Source organism: Camarhynchus parvulus, chromosome 3, assembly GCF_901933205.1.
Source record: "Camarhynchus parvulus chromosome 3, STF_HiC, whole genome shotgun sequence".
NCBI lineage: Eukaryota > Metazoa > Chordata > Aves > Passeriformes > Thraupidae > Camarhynchus > Camarhynchus parvulus.
In genome coordinates, this window is record NC_044573.1 from 58,971,622 (window position 1) to 58,989,059 (window position 17,438).

Sequence of the window (17,438 nt, forward strand, 5' to 3'; positions counted from 1 at the left end):
TGTAAGGGACAGTGTTCCCTGATTCTGGGAACTGCTTTCTGTCCCTGAGAGAAATGCATTCTTCCACTGATGCAAGTTAGTAGCACTGCTCCCATTGATTTTCCAAGTGCCAAGATGAAATCAAGGGCAGCCAAGAGCTGCAGATGGTCTTTCTCATCAAAGACCCAGCACCAATGCAGCTGTATGTTGTTAGTGCTCACTCTGACCCCAGTTCCCTATGGCAGCCATATGGCTTGGAAGCATTCCCTGGTACTCTTCCCTCTTGCAGGATACATGTGTGCATCCTACTCTGCACACCAGCCCCACTTCCCTGGACAGTTTTGTGTCATTCACTACTGTTCTCATTTTGCTTGTGACTCTATTAATTTCTCCCAGTGAATCTATAATTATCTTTGTTAGATTAAAATTTCAGGAGACTTGGTCATAGATGTCCCCATAATATTTATGTTTACAGATATGTAAATTTGCATTACTTTCCACATATGCATCATTATTGAAAAGTTACTTCAGTTTCCCTCTTTTTTTTTCCTTTTTGGACATATGGTGAACAGTACTGTATATAGTGTGAGTTATTAAATAGTAAGATACTGCAGTAAATCAAAGTAAATCTAACCACTATATCATAAATACAGTTTTTTGGGGGTGAATATCTTCCAAGTGAACTGCAAATGTTATGTTTTTCCCACAGAAACTACACTATAATATCTTGATGTAGGCAAATGTTCAAGTTTAGCCTTCTGTAATTCCAGCAATTGCTTCCAAAATACACAGCAGTGGTAGTATATTCCTGCCTTGTAATCCTGCAGCTCTGTCTGAACCTTGCTCTACAAACCTATCACAATTTCTTTGCAGTCAAAGATGAGGAAATTAGTGCAAATTTATTAAATCTAGTCACTTGTGACTGTAACAAATGTACCCTTAGAGGACTGAAGCCCTGAAGGCTACAGATTTCACACCGTGTTTAAAATTATTTGTGACTTGTGTATGTGGCTATGCATCAGTCTAGAGATACTCATGAACTTTATTGCTTGGTACATGGTACTACAGGATAGCTGTAATAGTGCTGTGAGTTTTTATTGGTGTATGACTGGTATTTTTTCAGCTTTCCAATTGGCTTTCAGCCAAAAAGAAAAAAACCCTCAAGTATTAATTTCTTGTACAAATTTTTGCACAGGTATTCATGCTAATTTTCCTTTTAGCTGTTATTCATCAGAGTTACTTTTGAATACATATGAAGAGTAAAAAAAAAGCATCAGAAGTACTATCATAAAGAGTCCGTTTTTTCTTTCAGCTTATATTTGTAAATCTTTTGGTTCAAAATTTGTCCAATACTTGTTACAATAATGTTCCCAATCCCAAATATCACATACTTACATTCATTTAAAAAAAATGCAAGTGCTAAATGTCATTGTCAGAGCTATTTTACACAAAAGATGTCAAAAAAATTGTTTTTATGAAATGCATGAAAGCTCATTAAATAGACAAGCAAGATTGTGGGAACTTCCATTCCTTCTTTGTGATTTGTCTATGATATGTGCAGACAGGTTTTAAAAGATATTGTCTCATTAAGATTATATATTTTAAACTGTAGTTGGGAACCTGACATGGTTAAAGCATGGTGGCCTTCTTTTGGATTTAATATTTCTGGAAAATGCTGTTCTGAGTTGATATAAACCATTTTTAAAATCCATATTGAATTCAGAAGATTGTTTCCATTCAAAATAGCAAAAATAAGACTGACATCTTGAAATATTCTGTATTAAGAATGGCTGAATTTGATTGCAGTGTTAAATGTGAGAGAAAGAAACACTTTTCTAATATTTGTTTGGGATGAAAGAAGATGATGCAAAATGAATATTTTTGTCAGTAAGAAAGAACTAAGAATATTTTGCATTGTGTTAACTTGAAGTTTTACTGGGTATTCTTCAACCCTTAAAGACAAGTGGTTTTCTTTCTCAGAGCCCATGACTCATACAATTGTTCCTTTCTTTGTTCTGAAGCATTTCTCCTCAGTGCATAATGACATTTCTGGATAGCTCTGGCTTGCTCAGCTTAGGATTGTGTCACAATTTTCATGAGCTTTTCTGACTGACTAAACTCTCCTTCTTTGTGGCTGCTCTGTTTTATTTCACCAGATGTTTTTGTGCTACAACTTCAGCTGTGATCAAATCTGCAGGCAACAGCAAAATTAGAAGGGTAAGGAAGAGAAGAGCTCCCAGTCAATGTGCTGACTGACTTAGTTAACACGTGTGGGAGAGAGCATGGTTTCAACTTCCTAGCCAGATTCAGACTGAAAAAAACTATCCCAGACCCTGCTGAAGCCTGATCTAAGATGGGGGGTGGGGATGGTAACACAGAACCTGAACCCAAGCAATGGATACAGCCTGTCTGTAAAGCAACAAATAATATATTTATTTCCAAGTATGTTCTCTGCATTTGCTAGTGCCCCCAATCTTTCTTGATGAAACTGTAGCTGATGAGTTAATCAGTTGTTACATCCCAAACACTGGATAGAGGGGTCTATTTCCTGACCTAAAGAAGAAAAGAGGAGGGAGTTGTTAGCTACCAGAATCTTCTTCTTCACTCCTGCCTCTTCATTGGGTTTGGTGTTGGATGCAATGTCCAAGAGAGGAGACAAACCCAGGATTTCTGGCCTTCATGACAGCAGCCTCTCAACAAGAGAGTAAATGCCCCCTTCCATTCAGAGCATAGTACATATCCCTGAGAAGACCTTTCAGAAGGAGCTTCCTCTGTGTGCTTTGATGTGCAAGCCAGTCTGCTCCAAGTGTATCAGACAGTACATGATGTTCAGATCAGTCTCACCAATGTGAGAAGCAGCCATGTGAAAAGCTGATGTTTTCCACAATACTGTGCCTTGTGCCTGTGATATAGTCACAGAAAGTATCTGTGATGTACAAGGTCCCAGTTGCTCTACAGAGTTCAGGGTGCTCATGCTTAAGAAAGATCAGTTCAAATTGAAACGGATGCAGAGGCAACAAGGAGTCAGGAGGATGGACAATCTCCCTCTGAAAGAAAACCAAAAGTGTGTTTAACCAAGAAAAAAATCTTTTTTAAGGGTTATACGGCTGCCTTGTATAAATATAAAACATGATTGAACAGAAAAATGAGGTACCAGTCTCAAAACTTTTTTTAACCTATCTTTATTTCATTTTCATATGCTAGTAGAGTGCATCTACCTCTGCAGTGAATCCATTCAATGTGCACCACATTGAGGTAATACTTCAGGAGAATTAAGAAGGGGCAAGGTGATTGTATTTAGCAAATACAACCTCTTTTTCATAATTAGTGACATATGTGAAGTCATTATTTATAAAATCAAAGTTGTATCAGAAGTAATTAAAGAAAAAGGGGTCATTTAGAGTTACCAATGAAAATCCCTTAGTCTCCAACACTCATGCTGACTTCTCCTTTCCCAAAGTGGCATGAAAGATCAGTTATGGCATTTTGTTTTCTCCAAAAGTCCTATACCTCATGTGGAGATTCCATAAAGTGCACTAGATTTATCATCTGTTCTCTATGCCTGTGGATGCAGAAGTCCATCCCATTTTATCCCTATTAAGTCCTGCACCAAATGAAAGCAAATCTAGTGATGTAACAGGAAATAATTTTCTGCATTTTTTGGTACCTTTCAATGTAATTGAACATATGGTCAATACTCCTCATAAATAGCTAGATATTATTAGCCCTCATATATGGATTCCCTGTTACAGGGAAAGGGAAGCAAGAATTGATATGAGGGCTTGTGCAAGGTCACGCTACAAATAGATGTGGATAAATTACTTCTACAGAAACAGATATACCTCTCTGGGTAAAATTCAGCAGCTGTCTGACCATGAGTAAAAACATAAGGCAGATGAGAACCTCAGCTGCTCAATCCCTGCGCTGTGATATACATACGGTAAGCAGATGGGCAACAATGGGCAAGATCTAAATTTCTCCAGAGAAAGCATTCAAGAAAAACCAAACAGGATAAAATAGAATAAATGCAAGTGCTCATTAGTCTTCATATGGATAATCTCAAAAGGAGCACTGGTAGTTACTGTTTCACCTTTTGCAGTCATGGAATCAAAAATTACCGAGGCAGCCACCAGAGTGCACCAGATACATTTTAGAGCAACTCGCAAGAAAAGTGAACAACCTAAGAACTGTTACTCCCTTTTCTTGCCGTCTTTTTTTTAATTTTTTGTTATGGAAAATGAATCATCAGCTCTTTAAATATGTGTGCGGAGGGCAGTGAGGAAGAAGGTGAAGACTCGGAAAGCTAGGAAAGTGTCACTGCTTTCTGTGTACATGTGTGACTTCTTCCCCACCTTTGCCATTTGGGGATGTGTAAGATGATCTGAAACACCTCCTACATATCAGAACTGTACATTTTGAACTGCTGACTACTCCACGCTGTGTATGCCATATGGTGCACATTGTAACTGAACATTGCATCTTCCATATTTTGAAGGGCAACATAAAAGCATTAAAGGTGAAGTTTACCAGACAGATGTGCACATCTGCATGTGACCTACTCATGTAGTCAGCCTTTCTAGTCAGTGGAAATAAATGGGCAATTCTGGCTCAGGATTTGTCTTTATGTGCTAAAGTGGAGGTCCAACATAGGACACAGGATTTTACCCTCTAAAAGATCATTTCTTTCATGGACTTCCAGTGGAATGTAAAATCAGTTGCATAGCTCTAGGCATAAAGAGTTAAGTACCTCTAATCTACATTTTTGTATTATTCCTAGCATTGATTATTAACAGCTGCAGAACATTCTTCATGCATGTTGTTCTTTAGGTAGTGGAGCACAGCAATACATGAAATGTGGAGCGTAATAGGGGTTAGATTTCATCTTACAGTACACAAACAACGTTCCATTAAATGTATTTTCTGGCTTCTGGCTGGAATCCTGGAAATATGATTTGGACAATGGAAGCGCTGCCATTTTATTTCAATGTGAATTAGGTGAGTGAGCTGGTGAGACATTTTCTGCTGTTTAAAACCCATCTGAGCAAATATTGGAATAGATAATAGAAGGGAAAGGGTGAAACTCCCCTGCGTTAAAAATATGCTTAAAAATCCAGTTGTACTTTTACTTTAGCACTGCAGTAGTTGTCAAAATGCTCTTGGACATGGGGATGTCTATATCTCAGCAGGAACAAATCCATCTACTGCCAAGTCAGCCTGTGAATTTAAATTTGTCAGCTGACCTGTTACTATTTCCTCTAGCCAATTCTTCTCAGTGGGTTGCATTTTTATCTGCTGATAATTAACTTATCATTAGGAACCAGAATGTGAAAAATCGCTTAGCACATATTTAAAAAGAATAATCATATATTTATATGAAATATGAAAAACAGTGTGATTTGGTTTTTTATTTTAATTTTTAAAATGAAAATAAATTTTAAAATGAAAATTTTAAAAATGAAAATAAATAGCTTTGCAGTGAAGCGTCAAAAGCACATGTTGAACACATGCCTATTCAAACCCTGTAAAGCAGTGATGAAGGATGGCACTGCTGAGAAGTTCTCTTTTTAGCAGTTGTTTTGTAAAAAGAGCAGTAAGCATGAGAACCTTGCATGGCTTTGGTGACTGAGTATTTTGAGTGTAAAGGCACTGCACGACATCTTAATCTAAATATTTAAACTCCTTCAAAGAGTCTTGGATTCTGTAGCAAGATAGACTGATTTGTAATCTCCTTTCTCAATGATATCCTCCTTTTAGCACATAAACCTATAAGCCTCAAACAGTGCATTCTTACCTAGTTGATTATAGAGTTGTAGAACAGTTTGAGTTGGAAATGACCTTAAAGATGATGTAATTCCAAACTTCCTGCCACCAACAGGGATGCCACTCACTTGACCAAGTCCCTTAGGGCCCCATCCAATCTGGCCTTGAACACTTCCAGAGATGGGGCATCTACAAGCTCTCTGGGAAACCTGTTCACCACCCTCTGAGCAATGATTTTCTTCTTAACATCTAATCTAAACCTGCCTGCTTTCTCTCATTGTCCCTTGTCCTGTCTCTATCTGCCTATATAAAAAGTCCCTCTCCCTATTTTTAAAAAGCCTCTTTAAGGTACTGGAAGTCCTCAATGAGGTCCCCCCAAAGCTTTCTCTTCTCTATGAACAACCTTACTTTCCAAATAAGTATGCCTGGACCTTATTAAGAACAAAAATATTAATGACTACTAATATATTAAAGGAATTAATGACTATTTAGTCAGAGTTAGGCAGAAGATATACCAGTGAGAGAGAGTAGTGATATTTCTGTCAATTTACAGCAATAATACATCTGTAGGTCAAAATTATCTGTCTGTGTCTAGTGTAAACTGGGAATCATTTAATCAAAGAAAACCTTGCTGGTGTTATGCTGTCATAACAGTACTGGGTTTGATCCTATCAAGTAGAAGAAAAAGTGTGTCTAAAGTTAGCTCTTCAATTCACTTCTATGTTTGAAGTGCATCATAATAAATACAGATATAAGAAGGGGATCAATATCTCTTGTGGTTTTATCACTAATTTAATCCCTAGTCTCATTTTTAATAGGACTTTTTTTCTAACTCCTTTTCTCACTTTCTTTGTTACATGCTTATAAAAGCTTTCTTAACCTTTCTTACTTTTTACTCTCCAGTTCACTGACACAAACTCATTCTGGGTTTTGCCTCTCTTAAACTGTCCCCCACTCCAAACAAGGCAGGTTTTAGTTTTCCCATTCTCCATTTGCAGCAAAATTGTCTTTTGAGCAGCCCCTGGTTGATGCCACATTGACTACATCTTGTTTCTGCACTCTTCTTTTTCACAGCGAGGCTGCAGCATGTTGTGGTGTGCCTTAACAATGATGTGTTTTAAGATGCTTATCAAAGAAAAAGCAGTTTACATTTTTGTTCTTATAGCACCTAACAGATACATATAGTTTGGGCAAAGGGCTTTGGAAAGCACTCACTAGACATGGAATTCTCTAAATCTTTTATTTCTGTTTTATTTTAGTTGTATTTTAGAGGAAGTTTTATAACTAAGTGGGGTATTTGGCATGCGCCCAGTTAGCTGGAGCTTTAGACAAGGCCAGGACCTAAGGACCCTGGTATTTATGTTTCATTTTTCTGGTTTAGGTTAAAAGAAAAAACCCGGGTCCTTCAGAAAATAATTTTGCATTCTGCCTATGCTGTTTACAATTAACCACATGTGCATTTAAAGAAAGAGACAAATGCACCAGCAGATAGGAGTGCTAACATACCTTAATAGGATGTTTTCTCACCTCATGCTTATGTATTTCCAACTTGAGCTGTGAAAACAAAAGTCTTGTTTGCTTGCTTGTGTGAGAAGTTAGGCTAATTTTTGCCTTTGGGATGCAGCATGAGATGTAGGGAGTGCAATACCTTTGCAGTGGGAGTACAGCAAAATCTTTTCACAGTCCTAAGTTTTGCAGGGGTTTCATATCCTTGTTTTTGTGAGTGTGTAGGTACATGCAGACAATTTGTCTCAGTGCTTTTGCTCAGTTTAACTGCTAGTTAAACTGTTGTAACCATAGTTCTAAGCTATTGCTGAAGCTGCACTGAAGCTGTGACTTCTCTTTTACCCATTCCCTTTGCAAAAGGAGAACATCTGTGGAGGAGAGGCAGCCTCTTTCCTATGCATTGTAAATATTAAAAAATTAAAGAATCACATAGTTAAAAATTGACCTGTTTCTTTTCCTAATTTATATGCATAGTGTATTTATTGGTACTAATGTCTTTTTAATAAATTGTTTTTTTTTCATTTCATGTGAAAATTTTGATTAAAAAATAACAATACAAAAGATATTTTAAGATATTTAAAACATCTTGGCTAGCTGTCTACAGCTAAAACATCCAAGAAACCATGGAAGAGGCAGGCTTTATCAACCACCCCCCCGCCTTTCCAATAGTTCATGTGATTTTAAAACTAAGGCAGCACGTGACCCTCAGGTGTGTAAGAAATGAAAAGGGAACTCTGTAATGGTTGGCCTATTTAATGACATCCAAGTTCTCCTGTGCTTGTAATGTTGGGACTCTTCTCAAAATTTAATGGCGACTTTACCCTTTTTGAAGGAATCGGGGCTTCCTGTTTGGCACTCTGTAGAAGTCCATCATCAATGGCAAAATTCTGTTTCTCTGACTATGGTCTCTCCAAAGTCACCAACTGTAAATATCAAGGACTCTAGAGGACAAACTGATCTTGCTCAAACATGACCAGAAGTTCTGCCTGTTTGCTTCTCTGCTGGGACCAACTTCATAGTGGCCGTAGGACAAGATTTCTGTGCTGCTCTTGCATGGCAGCTCTGCACTGCAGAACAGCTTCACAGAAAACTGTGTGGTCCGTCCACAACCTTGCATGCAGCGTTCCAATTTAGGTACAAGGTTAGAAGAGTGAAGGTTCAGAACTTGATACCCATGCACTTCAGAATACCTCACAGAGCCCAGCACCAAGCTTTGCAGATTTTACCTGCAAACAAAGCAGTTGCATGATTTGTTTGTTTTAATAGGAAAAAAAGTAAACACAATGCAAATTACACTCAAGTGAAGTTGACCCATTCACTTATAGAACAAACTGATGATAATTCAGACAAATAATATGCATATGTGAACGAGGGCACAAATTACAAACATAAATAGCGTATGTGCATTTACATGTTGCCATGGAAAAAAAGAAACAGGTTTGGGTGTTGTGTTAGAGGTCTTGGCTACCAATTCAAAACTAATACCAAGACAGTGAGTCCCATCCCATCAGAGCTTGTGCCGAGGCACAGAGGAGAATTTGCCCACCAAAAAGGCTGACCCAATGTGATCGTGGAGCTAATGTTGTCTTATTTAAGGCCCAGAAGGTCTGAGGCAACTCAGTCAGCAGTGGCCTTGCTTGACATTATCCCTTATTGTGCTTTTTATTATGAGAGGCTATTATTAAAAAAAAAAAAACCAAAAAACTTTTTTTTAATGTGTGTATGACAAGTTAAAGAAATCACCAAATACTCTTGCGATTCAGCGAAATAGACAATGTACAAAGCAAACGCTGAACACTTTCTTTATTTTTGGCATTGCCGCGCCGCACACGGCAGCCTCGGGACGCGGCAGTTCGCCCGTGGCAGCTGACCCGGGGCCGAAAGGGCAGCGACTTTTCTTTAATTGACGGATGTCTCAGCGACACCTTCACACCAACTCCAGCCTGCCCAGAGGACGCTGGTTTCCCACACCCCGCGGCGTGAGGGAGCGCACAGAGCCGTGAAGCGGGCCCGGCTCCCGGCGGCCGCTCGCTCCCTCACGCCGCCCTCTCCCGCGGGGTTCTCGGGCCGGGAGGAGGCGCACGGCCCCGCCGGGCCGCAGGAAGCGCTGCCGTCACCCGGCCCTGCCCCGCTGCACTGCCGGCAGGAGGCTGGGCCGCACCGGGCCGCAGCCGGGCCACCCCGCTCCGCCTCGGTGTCTCCAGAAGGGATGCGGCGGCGAGCGCCATGAGCTGGCGGTCCGACTCCCGCGGCGTGGTCCTCACCGCCTACCACCCCAGCGGCGCGGCCGGCGACGCCCCCGGCGGGTGAGTGGAGGCGCGGGCGGGCAGCGGGGAGGGCAGGAGGGCAGGAGGGCGCTGCCCGCGGCAGGTGCGCTCGGCGGGGGCGGCTCCGGCTGCCGCGCCGCGGAGGAGGAGCGCAGCCGGCTCAGCGCGAACCTGTTGCGCGAGAGAAGGTGTTTTCTCCGGCCCTGGGGCTAAAGGGTTTGCTCGTTTTTGCGCTGTCCCGCAGCTCCCAAAGGGTTTTTCCTTCGTTGGTTAGTTGGTTTGGGTTTTTCTCACCCCCTTCTGTAATACGGTCCGCGCGTCGAGGAAACCCCAGGAGTTCTGCTGGTTTGCCGAGAGCCGAGTGCAAACAGCGGCCGCCGGCTGTTGTTAAGGCGTTTGTATCCAAGAAAATCCCGTGGCCGCCCGGGTGCGTTGTCGGTGTTAAACCCGAGCTGTTCTGGCCAGTGCGGTTTTAGGCTCGGAGAGGGGAGGGTTTGGGGCTCGCAGCGGTGAGGGCTGTCCCGTGGCCTCGGGGCGCTGGACGTCAGTGGTTTTGGGATCAGGTTGTCGGTGAGATGCTACGACGTAATTAGAGATTTTCCTATAGTCTCTTTGTATCTTTGTAGCTTGCTTTTTTTTTTTTTTTTTGAGTTTTTTTGGGGTTTTTTGTTTGTTTGTTTGTTTTTTAATATGATAAACGGGACGAAAGTGTAGGTTATAATGAGACAAACTTTTTAAAGCATTTGCCATTGAAACTGATAACGGGCAAGAAGCCGGTTTCGCATACACGAGGGCTGAGGACCTACTAGGAGGTGACTCACAGCACCTTTGATGTAGGCAGAAGTCAGTGCTGGCTTTTCCATCGCAATGACCAGAAGGACTGCTGTGTAAAGGACTGACTTTTGTCTTTATGACCCATTCAGTCTTGCCTCTTCCTTGCTGAAATTGTCAACAAAGGTCCCATTGATAAAGATGGGACTTTTAATAGTGCTGAGAAGCCAGCTGAAACTGGGAAGGTATTGAAACTGGCATACTGTTTCCATGTGTGCATAGGAAGAGCGTGTGTAATCAAAGAGATTATAGTCTGATTAAAAGAAGATAGCAGGCAGTACAGTGGGTCACCCTGGAGAAAAGATAACATGCGCTGTGACGTATCGCATGAAGAGTCCACAACAGAAGCAAGAAGTGAACTGAAAAATACCTCCTATCCCATGTTAGAACCACAAAGTTCTCTTTTAGTTGAGGTACTTCCTTCTCCATGACTAATGTTATTTGTCAGCCTCACTTGAAGTCCTCATGTCATCTTAGCTACACCTATAAGGGCCCTGCAGACCTGGCCATTTCCAATGGAATACAAAATAATGTATATTTTTTCAAGAAGTCACAGAATCCAAAAACTTCTCTGTTATTGTTTGTGGTGTTTCTTTGCTTCAGACAACTCCCATCAAACTCCCCATGGACGTGGAGAGATAAGTTTAAAAAATGGTTTCCCTGCTCCTTGGGATAACTTCTGAGTAAAGATCTGTGTATCTGTTAGAAGTGGTTCCCCTTTTTTTACATGTAGCTGTCTGGATACATGGCTCTAGGCAGCAGACTCTTAGTCCCTAGAGGCCTGAGATACATGAGCACAGTCCCTCTCTGTGTGTTAGGAAACTTGTCTCCTGTGCTAATGCCACACCATTAGGAGCAGCAATCTCATGAGATTCCAGCTCCTCTGCAGCTGCTTCTGCGGACAGCCTCCTGGGTAAGCTGGGACATTGTCAAGCGAGTAATAGCAATCCTTCACAAATTCTTCTGGTTTGGGATTAAGAAAAGAGGAAATAAATGGGAAAAGTGGTCTCATTTCCGTAATTATAGCAAACAAATGTGCATGTTTCAGCTGTGCAGAGCGGAGGATTCCCACAGTTAGCTTGCCTGAGTTCCACCACAGCAGTGGTACAGCTTTCCAGCCCATGTGCATTTGCCACTTAGCTCATTAAACTAAAATCCTGAATACCTCTCTGCCTTTCTGCTGTGCCAGTCTAAATTTGAATCTTAGGTCTGTTTCTCCTGGTTTTTTTTAACCAGGATCTCAACTCCGTGGTCCTGGTTGACCCACTCCCCCCTGCTGTGCTTCCCCAGTGTCTTCCCACCTCTGAAGTGAGGGAGATTGGGAGTATTTTCATGGAACAGAGAGGGAGGGGCGTGGCTGCTTTTGGTTCTCTTTTGGTCTTTTTAGAAATAAACAAACACAACTTTCCTGAAATGTTGTAACATTTCTGTGGGATTGCTCTCCCATCCGCTCCCCCCCAGTTATTCTAACTACATTCCTTCTTTGTCAACATTCCCAAGATGTGCAGAGTTGTGTGATACTAATAATGCCCAAACCCATATAATTCTGAAATATTTAATGGAAATAAGCTCTTCCATTAGGCTTTTCATAGTGTGCAAGCGGACCAGTTCTGCAGTCCAGATTTTGTATTTTGCTGCTGATGTGAAATTGAGCTTATTTTGCCTTTAAAAAAAATAAAATTAGAACACCTTTCAATATCTAGGTTAGCATCTTGCTACTAATTTGAAAACTCTGTAAATTTTAACAGGGATCAGAATATTAGGAAGCCAATGTAATATGGTACCAGCTGTAATGAAGCAGCCCTTTTGGAAAGAATAATAGAGAAACCATGTTGAATTATTTTTTTCATAAGCATTTAAAACAGTGCATGTTAGAAATTGCTTTATCTTTGGAGGGAAATGTGACACTGGTACCTCCTGGAAAACACAATATGTTGGCTATGCTCCAAACAAAGTGACACTGTAGGAAAGAAAGAGCTGTTCTTCCTACCTGTTTTTTTTCCTTTGGGCATATGAGAACTCTTGCTTCATAAGACTTAAAATTTTACTGATCTAATAGATTATGGAGCTACTTGTCTATTCTGGTGGTTTTTTGGCCCTTTAAAGGCACAATGAGTCTGTGAAATACTTTCTTGGAAAGGCTTACCCTACCATTGGTTCAGTAGGCTAAAATCTAGAACAGCCTCAGTGTGATTACTTCCAAGTTTGTCAAGTTTAGGAATATTGTCTTAACAGTAATGATGCATAAAATAGAATCAGAAGTGCTGTCTTTGCCGTAGAGAAGTTTATTTTGCTGTAACGTAGCAGTTAAAGGATTATCTTTATATGGTGTAGATTTTGGTTGTGGGTGATTTCTGTGGTCTACCTAAATATTTATTAATATTTATTAAGTTTAAAAACTTTCTTGGAGAAATCAAAAGGCAGGATACACAGTATCAAATTCAAGTTTAATAACAGCTCTCTTTTCCATATTTCCTTAATTCACTTACTTTGAAGTTTTAAGCTGTTAGATTCAGTAATGCCCTATTGGCCGTCATGCTACTTGGATTTTGGTGTCATCTCCTTTTCTTCATGGTATCCATGCACAAAATTTTAAATAATTTCTGTCTTTCTATGGGTTTCTATTATATGGGCTGGGGAAACCAAGAGCAAATCAGATAGGTTTCAGTCCAAAACTGTTTCAGTGACTGAGTGTGAGCATGTCACCCTTGTACATGAAAAATCCAAATGTGTAAGCATAGGTTTGCAGTGCCATTTAGGTTCCTTGGGAATTTTACCCCATCTATTATGGCAGAAGGCACCACAGGTCCTGTGTCATATTTGCCAGCCACATGTAGGTGTTTTAGATAACATTCTCCTCATATGGCTGTGTGGGCTTACCCTCAGGAATCAAATGCCATCCAGAGAGTCTTCTACAGGACTATTTCTGTCCTGAAGAGTGAGTGAATGTGTGTGTGTATGCGAACATATGTATGTAGAAATGTTTTCTGAATGTGATTATAAGGCTGAGATCAAGCCTGGATTCAGTGCATGAGGAGTAGATTTATAGAAGTGAATGCATGCAGTGTGCATGCAGAAGTAACTGAACTGCACCGGCACACCAGTGCATGAGGCAAATAAACTTCCGCTGCATGGCATTTTCAAGAGCCGAGCCTAAATTGCAAACCGAGTAATAGATAAATGATTCTGAAGGTGTTGGCCACTGGAGGTAGAGTTGCTTTCTTTTCCATACCTCTCTCCTATTTGGAATGCTGCTGTTCCGTGTTGTCTCCTGTGCTACACCAGCTTGTCATGTGGCAGCCTCCCTGTATCTGTTTCCAGTGAGTCACCCTGCTTGCTCACCAGCATGTGCACTTCTGCTGCCGCTTCAGTGCACTGCATTCACTTACATTGGAAGACCAGTTTCAGTTTGGAAGCTTTGCAAGCCAGTGCCTGTTTAACTTTGTATATTTCCCAAAGAGCTTGTAAATCTTCGTATTGCTGATAATTTAAGAAAGACTTCAGTGTTTCACAGAGCCTAGGACATGGCTGCTCCTCCTCAGAGGCTCTGCAGTTCTATGCCCTCTCGCTTCTTTGCCTTTTTAAATCTTGCCTTTGGTTTGCCGGTACTCACTTGCAAAATGAGAACAATGAGTTGAGTTTCCCTGAGATGGACCTAAATCCCGGGCCAGTTCTGGAAAAGTGTTGTAAGAGAGAGGATTGCTGTGCCACCTCAGGTCTCCTCTCTCGAGTGGCACCTGCTATTCAGGGCCTGCAACCCTTGAGCTTTGCCATCCTACTTTTTGTTATTGATTCTACCTGATTCTGGGAGACACTAGCTGAAGCTTGGGTTTGTATAGCAGTGAAACCAGGCAGGCTTAGTTGGGTTTTGTTGTATAGAAGTGCCCCTTTTTGTGGGTTAGTGTATAAGTCTGCATAAACAAAAGTATTTAATTTTATATATCTTTGTAAATATGGGCTTTATGGAAATATTTTATGTTTTCTACAGACAGCTGTGGTCTAAATCACTCACTTGCTGTTTGATCTCTTAGTAAGAAACTTGAATTACAGATGTCCTTTGAGCATGGAGAAATAACAGACTTCTGCTGTGAATTGCCCACAAGATATGCTTTTTTTGAACATTGACCATAATAGACATTACAGATCAACCATGCAAGTGGAGGTTATTCTTTCCTTACTGGAATAATCTGCCTGATTCTTTGTTCAAATGTTTGCTCAGTGTAATCTGAAGTCTTAATAGTTGGTATCTTAAGCCAACAAGAAATCTAGTAGTAAGCACAAAATCATGCTTTTTTCCAAGGTCATTTTCCATCTCCTTTATTTCAGAGAAAAGTTTTCATTCCTTTCCCCTTTTTTTCTACCAGTGACTCACTCTTGGAATTGAAAACCAGTGAAATCCAGTATAAAGGAGTAAAGTACTGTGAGGGATACATGCAATGCTCAGCGTACCAGCAGCAAACTCACAAGCTGATTACTCACAACTGCCTTAAGTTGGTGGAGCATTTTGCAATTTCATTTGCAATCTGCTTGTACAGAAGGGATTCCAGGTCCCTGACCCTCTCATTACAGCAATTGTTGTTCCTAACCCCTGTAACCTTTTGTGATGCTAGTATATGGATGGCCCAGACAGTACCTTCCATGTGGTGTTGTGCTTCTATAAAAGCAGAAGGAACTATCTGCAGAGCAAAGATCTGTCCCACTACAGCTGACTTTACAAAACCATCGCAGTCTGTTTATCTGCTACAGGTTTTGCATAAGCACAGTATTCATCTGAATGCATTAGAAAAATCTTTCCTGCCTTGGGTTTGCCTTCTAATTTGAACAAAGTTCATTGTCCAGTGCTTACCAACATCTTCAAGTAGAGCTGACAGGCAACAAGGCACGAAGCTGCTTTATTTAGAATTGCTTTTGTGTCTTTTTGTACTTCATGCATGTATAATTATGGACTATATGGCAGACCCTTAATGTATTGATGGTTACTGATGTATTAATCCCAGTAACTTGATCTACTGACCCCAAGATGTGGTATCCCAACATTTCCTGCTTCCTTGATTCTGGATTCCTGCTTCATGAAGTTGCCCATCTTCCAGTTTGTACCTTATTTCTGCTTTGAATTTATCTTGCTCCTGCCTTTGGTTCTTCTTATCTCTTGCCAACCCATTAAAAAAAGCCATCCTAGTGCCTGTTACCTATGGTCAGCTTTCCACTCAATTTTATCGTGGTGGGTAGAGCAAATGATTCTCTTTGAGCTTTTGTTTCTTCTGTCTGAAAATCTTTTTTGTGATACTTTTCTTCATCATTTTAGCACCCATCTTTACATTTGCCCTCTACTTTCCTTCTCTTTCAACCCCCAGCAGGAATTACATGCAGTGCTTCAGTGTCAGATTCGTGAGTGTCACCAATACAGGTAAAATCACTTCCTTGCTGCAGATTACCACTTTAGCCAATTGTGTATACTGCAGTCATGTCATCTTGTTTTTCTGAGAATATTGTTTTTCTTGGTGAATTCAATTTGCATGTCATTTTTGAGCCCTAGATTTGCTGAAGCTCTTTCAGTGCAGTCCTCATTGTGCAGACATGGTCACTGTTTCTTGCACTGAGACATCCATTCAGCAGCTGTCAGGATGATAAAACGTTATTTCAACAAGCCCAGTTCTGTAGGTGACTTAGATTATTTTATGTTGTGGGTGTAGATTTGATTTAATGTCCTTCACTATCAGGGCAAACAATCTATTGAGTTCTATTTTGTGTTAGACAGACCCTTAAATAGATAAAAACAAGAGTAACTCTGCTCAATCAATAGAGCGACATACCATAAAAGAGGGAATCAGGGCCTGTATACAGCCTTTCTTTTTTATTTATATTGTCTCATACAGAGTATGAGATGTCATGGTTGTCTAACTATTAGGAATGGGAAACTTAAAGGCCTTTTGTATATTTTAATTATGTGCTTTCCCTTTTTTTGCTTGAGTGTGTGCAAATCTGGATGATACTGAGCATAATGCAATATATTACTAGATGTGCTGTTATAAACATGTAGACTTTATGTAAAACTGGAATGGAACTGGTCAGCAAAGTGCCAGAGGAGCTGTGTAAATCTGAACTCCAGCGTTCTAAGTCTGACATAGTGGAATAGTTAATTGTTCTCTAAGTTCTTTCTCTTTGATAAGCAGAATTGTTAAATTTGGTTTTGAGTAAGACTGATGGTATTTTGAGTCTGCTGATAGCTATTATTATTGCCAATATTTTACTCTTGTTTTGTAGCTGGTACTAGTGAAGCAGGAGCTGAAGCTATAAGGCTTTAAAAGGTTACTTCTACATGTTTGGGTAACATTTGCAATGCCAGCACACTTCTCTATTGTGGGTGCTTTTTTCATTGGTATTACTAAAAGTGCACCTTAGTTTTTTTTGCCTCTGAAACGCTCCAGCTGAAGGGAGGCTGTAATTACAGTAAGTGATACAGCGAGGTTCCCGCTGTGAGTGGTATTGCAGATTTGGCTATGCATGACTCACTGACTGTCAGTCCAGACTCCTCAGTAAATCTGCTTTGCCAGGGGAAGAAAAATACCCTGCTCATAAGCTTTGAGTACTTGCAGTGTGCCAACAGGCTATTTTGTGAGGGCTGCTGGTTTTGCAATGAACCTGCCTCAGCCTTGGAGTCGTGGTTTCAAAATAATAATGTTCAGGCAGGAAATTTAAATACTTAGAGCCAAATAAATAGGCAAAAAAAAAAAAAGAGGGGGAGATTTGTTTCTTACTATTTCGATATGTAAAAAATAGACAGACTTGAGTAATTACTCAAGTACAATTTTAGCCACCATTTTCTCAGGTGTATTTCTGATGATATCGTGACCAGTGTATAGGATGAGCACCTCTGCACTCCCAGAAAAGTTGAAGCTGTGAACTTACTCTTTGATTATTGTTTTGGGCTAGCTGTCTTGTATTACAGCAGAATAAAAACATGCACAGATATAGTATGTACCTGGTCATATTTTCACAAGAGGGTAAGCTGCTCAATATTCTCTCTTGTTCTGTGACTGTTCCCTGCCATCCCTGATACAGCATCCCAATCCTGTTAGACTAGAAATGATTTCT

The 17,438-nt window shown here is 40.5% G+C and overlaps 1 protein-coding gene across 2 annotated transcripts in view; it reads left to right on the top strand.

Annotated features, from left to right (window-relative positions):
• ARHGAP18 (Rho GTPase activating protein 18) overlaps positions 1-17,438 on the top strand; it is a 96,464-nt gene that overhangs the window by 17,486 nt on the left and 61,540 nt on the right. The window contains exon 1 of one of the 2 annotated variants that reach the window (XM_030946300.1): positions 9,239-9,551. The exons of the other annotated variant lie outside the window; for it this stretch is intronic. Coding sequence (XP_030802160.1) covers positions 9,472-9,551 — 80 coding nt within the window. The 5' untranslated portion in view covers positions 9,239-9,471. Of the gene's footprint in view, positions 1-9,238; positions 9,552-17,438 lie in introns of those variants that run through there. 2 annotated transcript variants of the gene reach the window in all.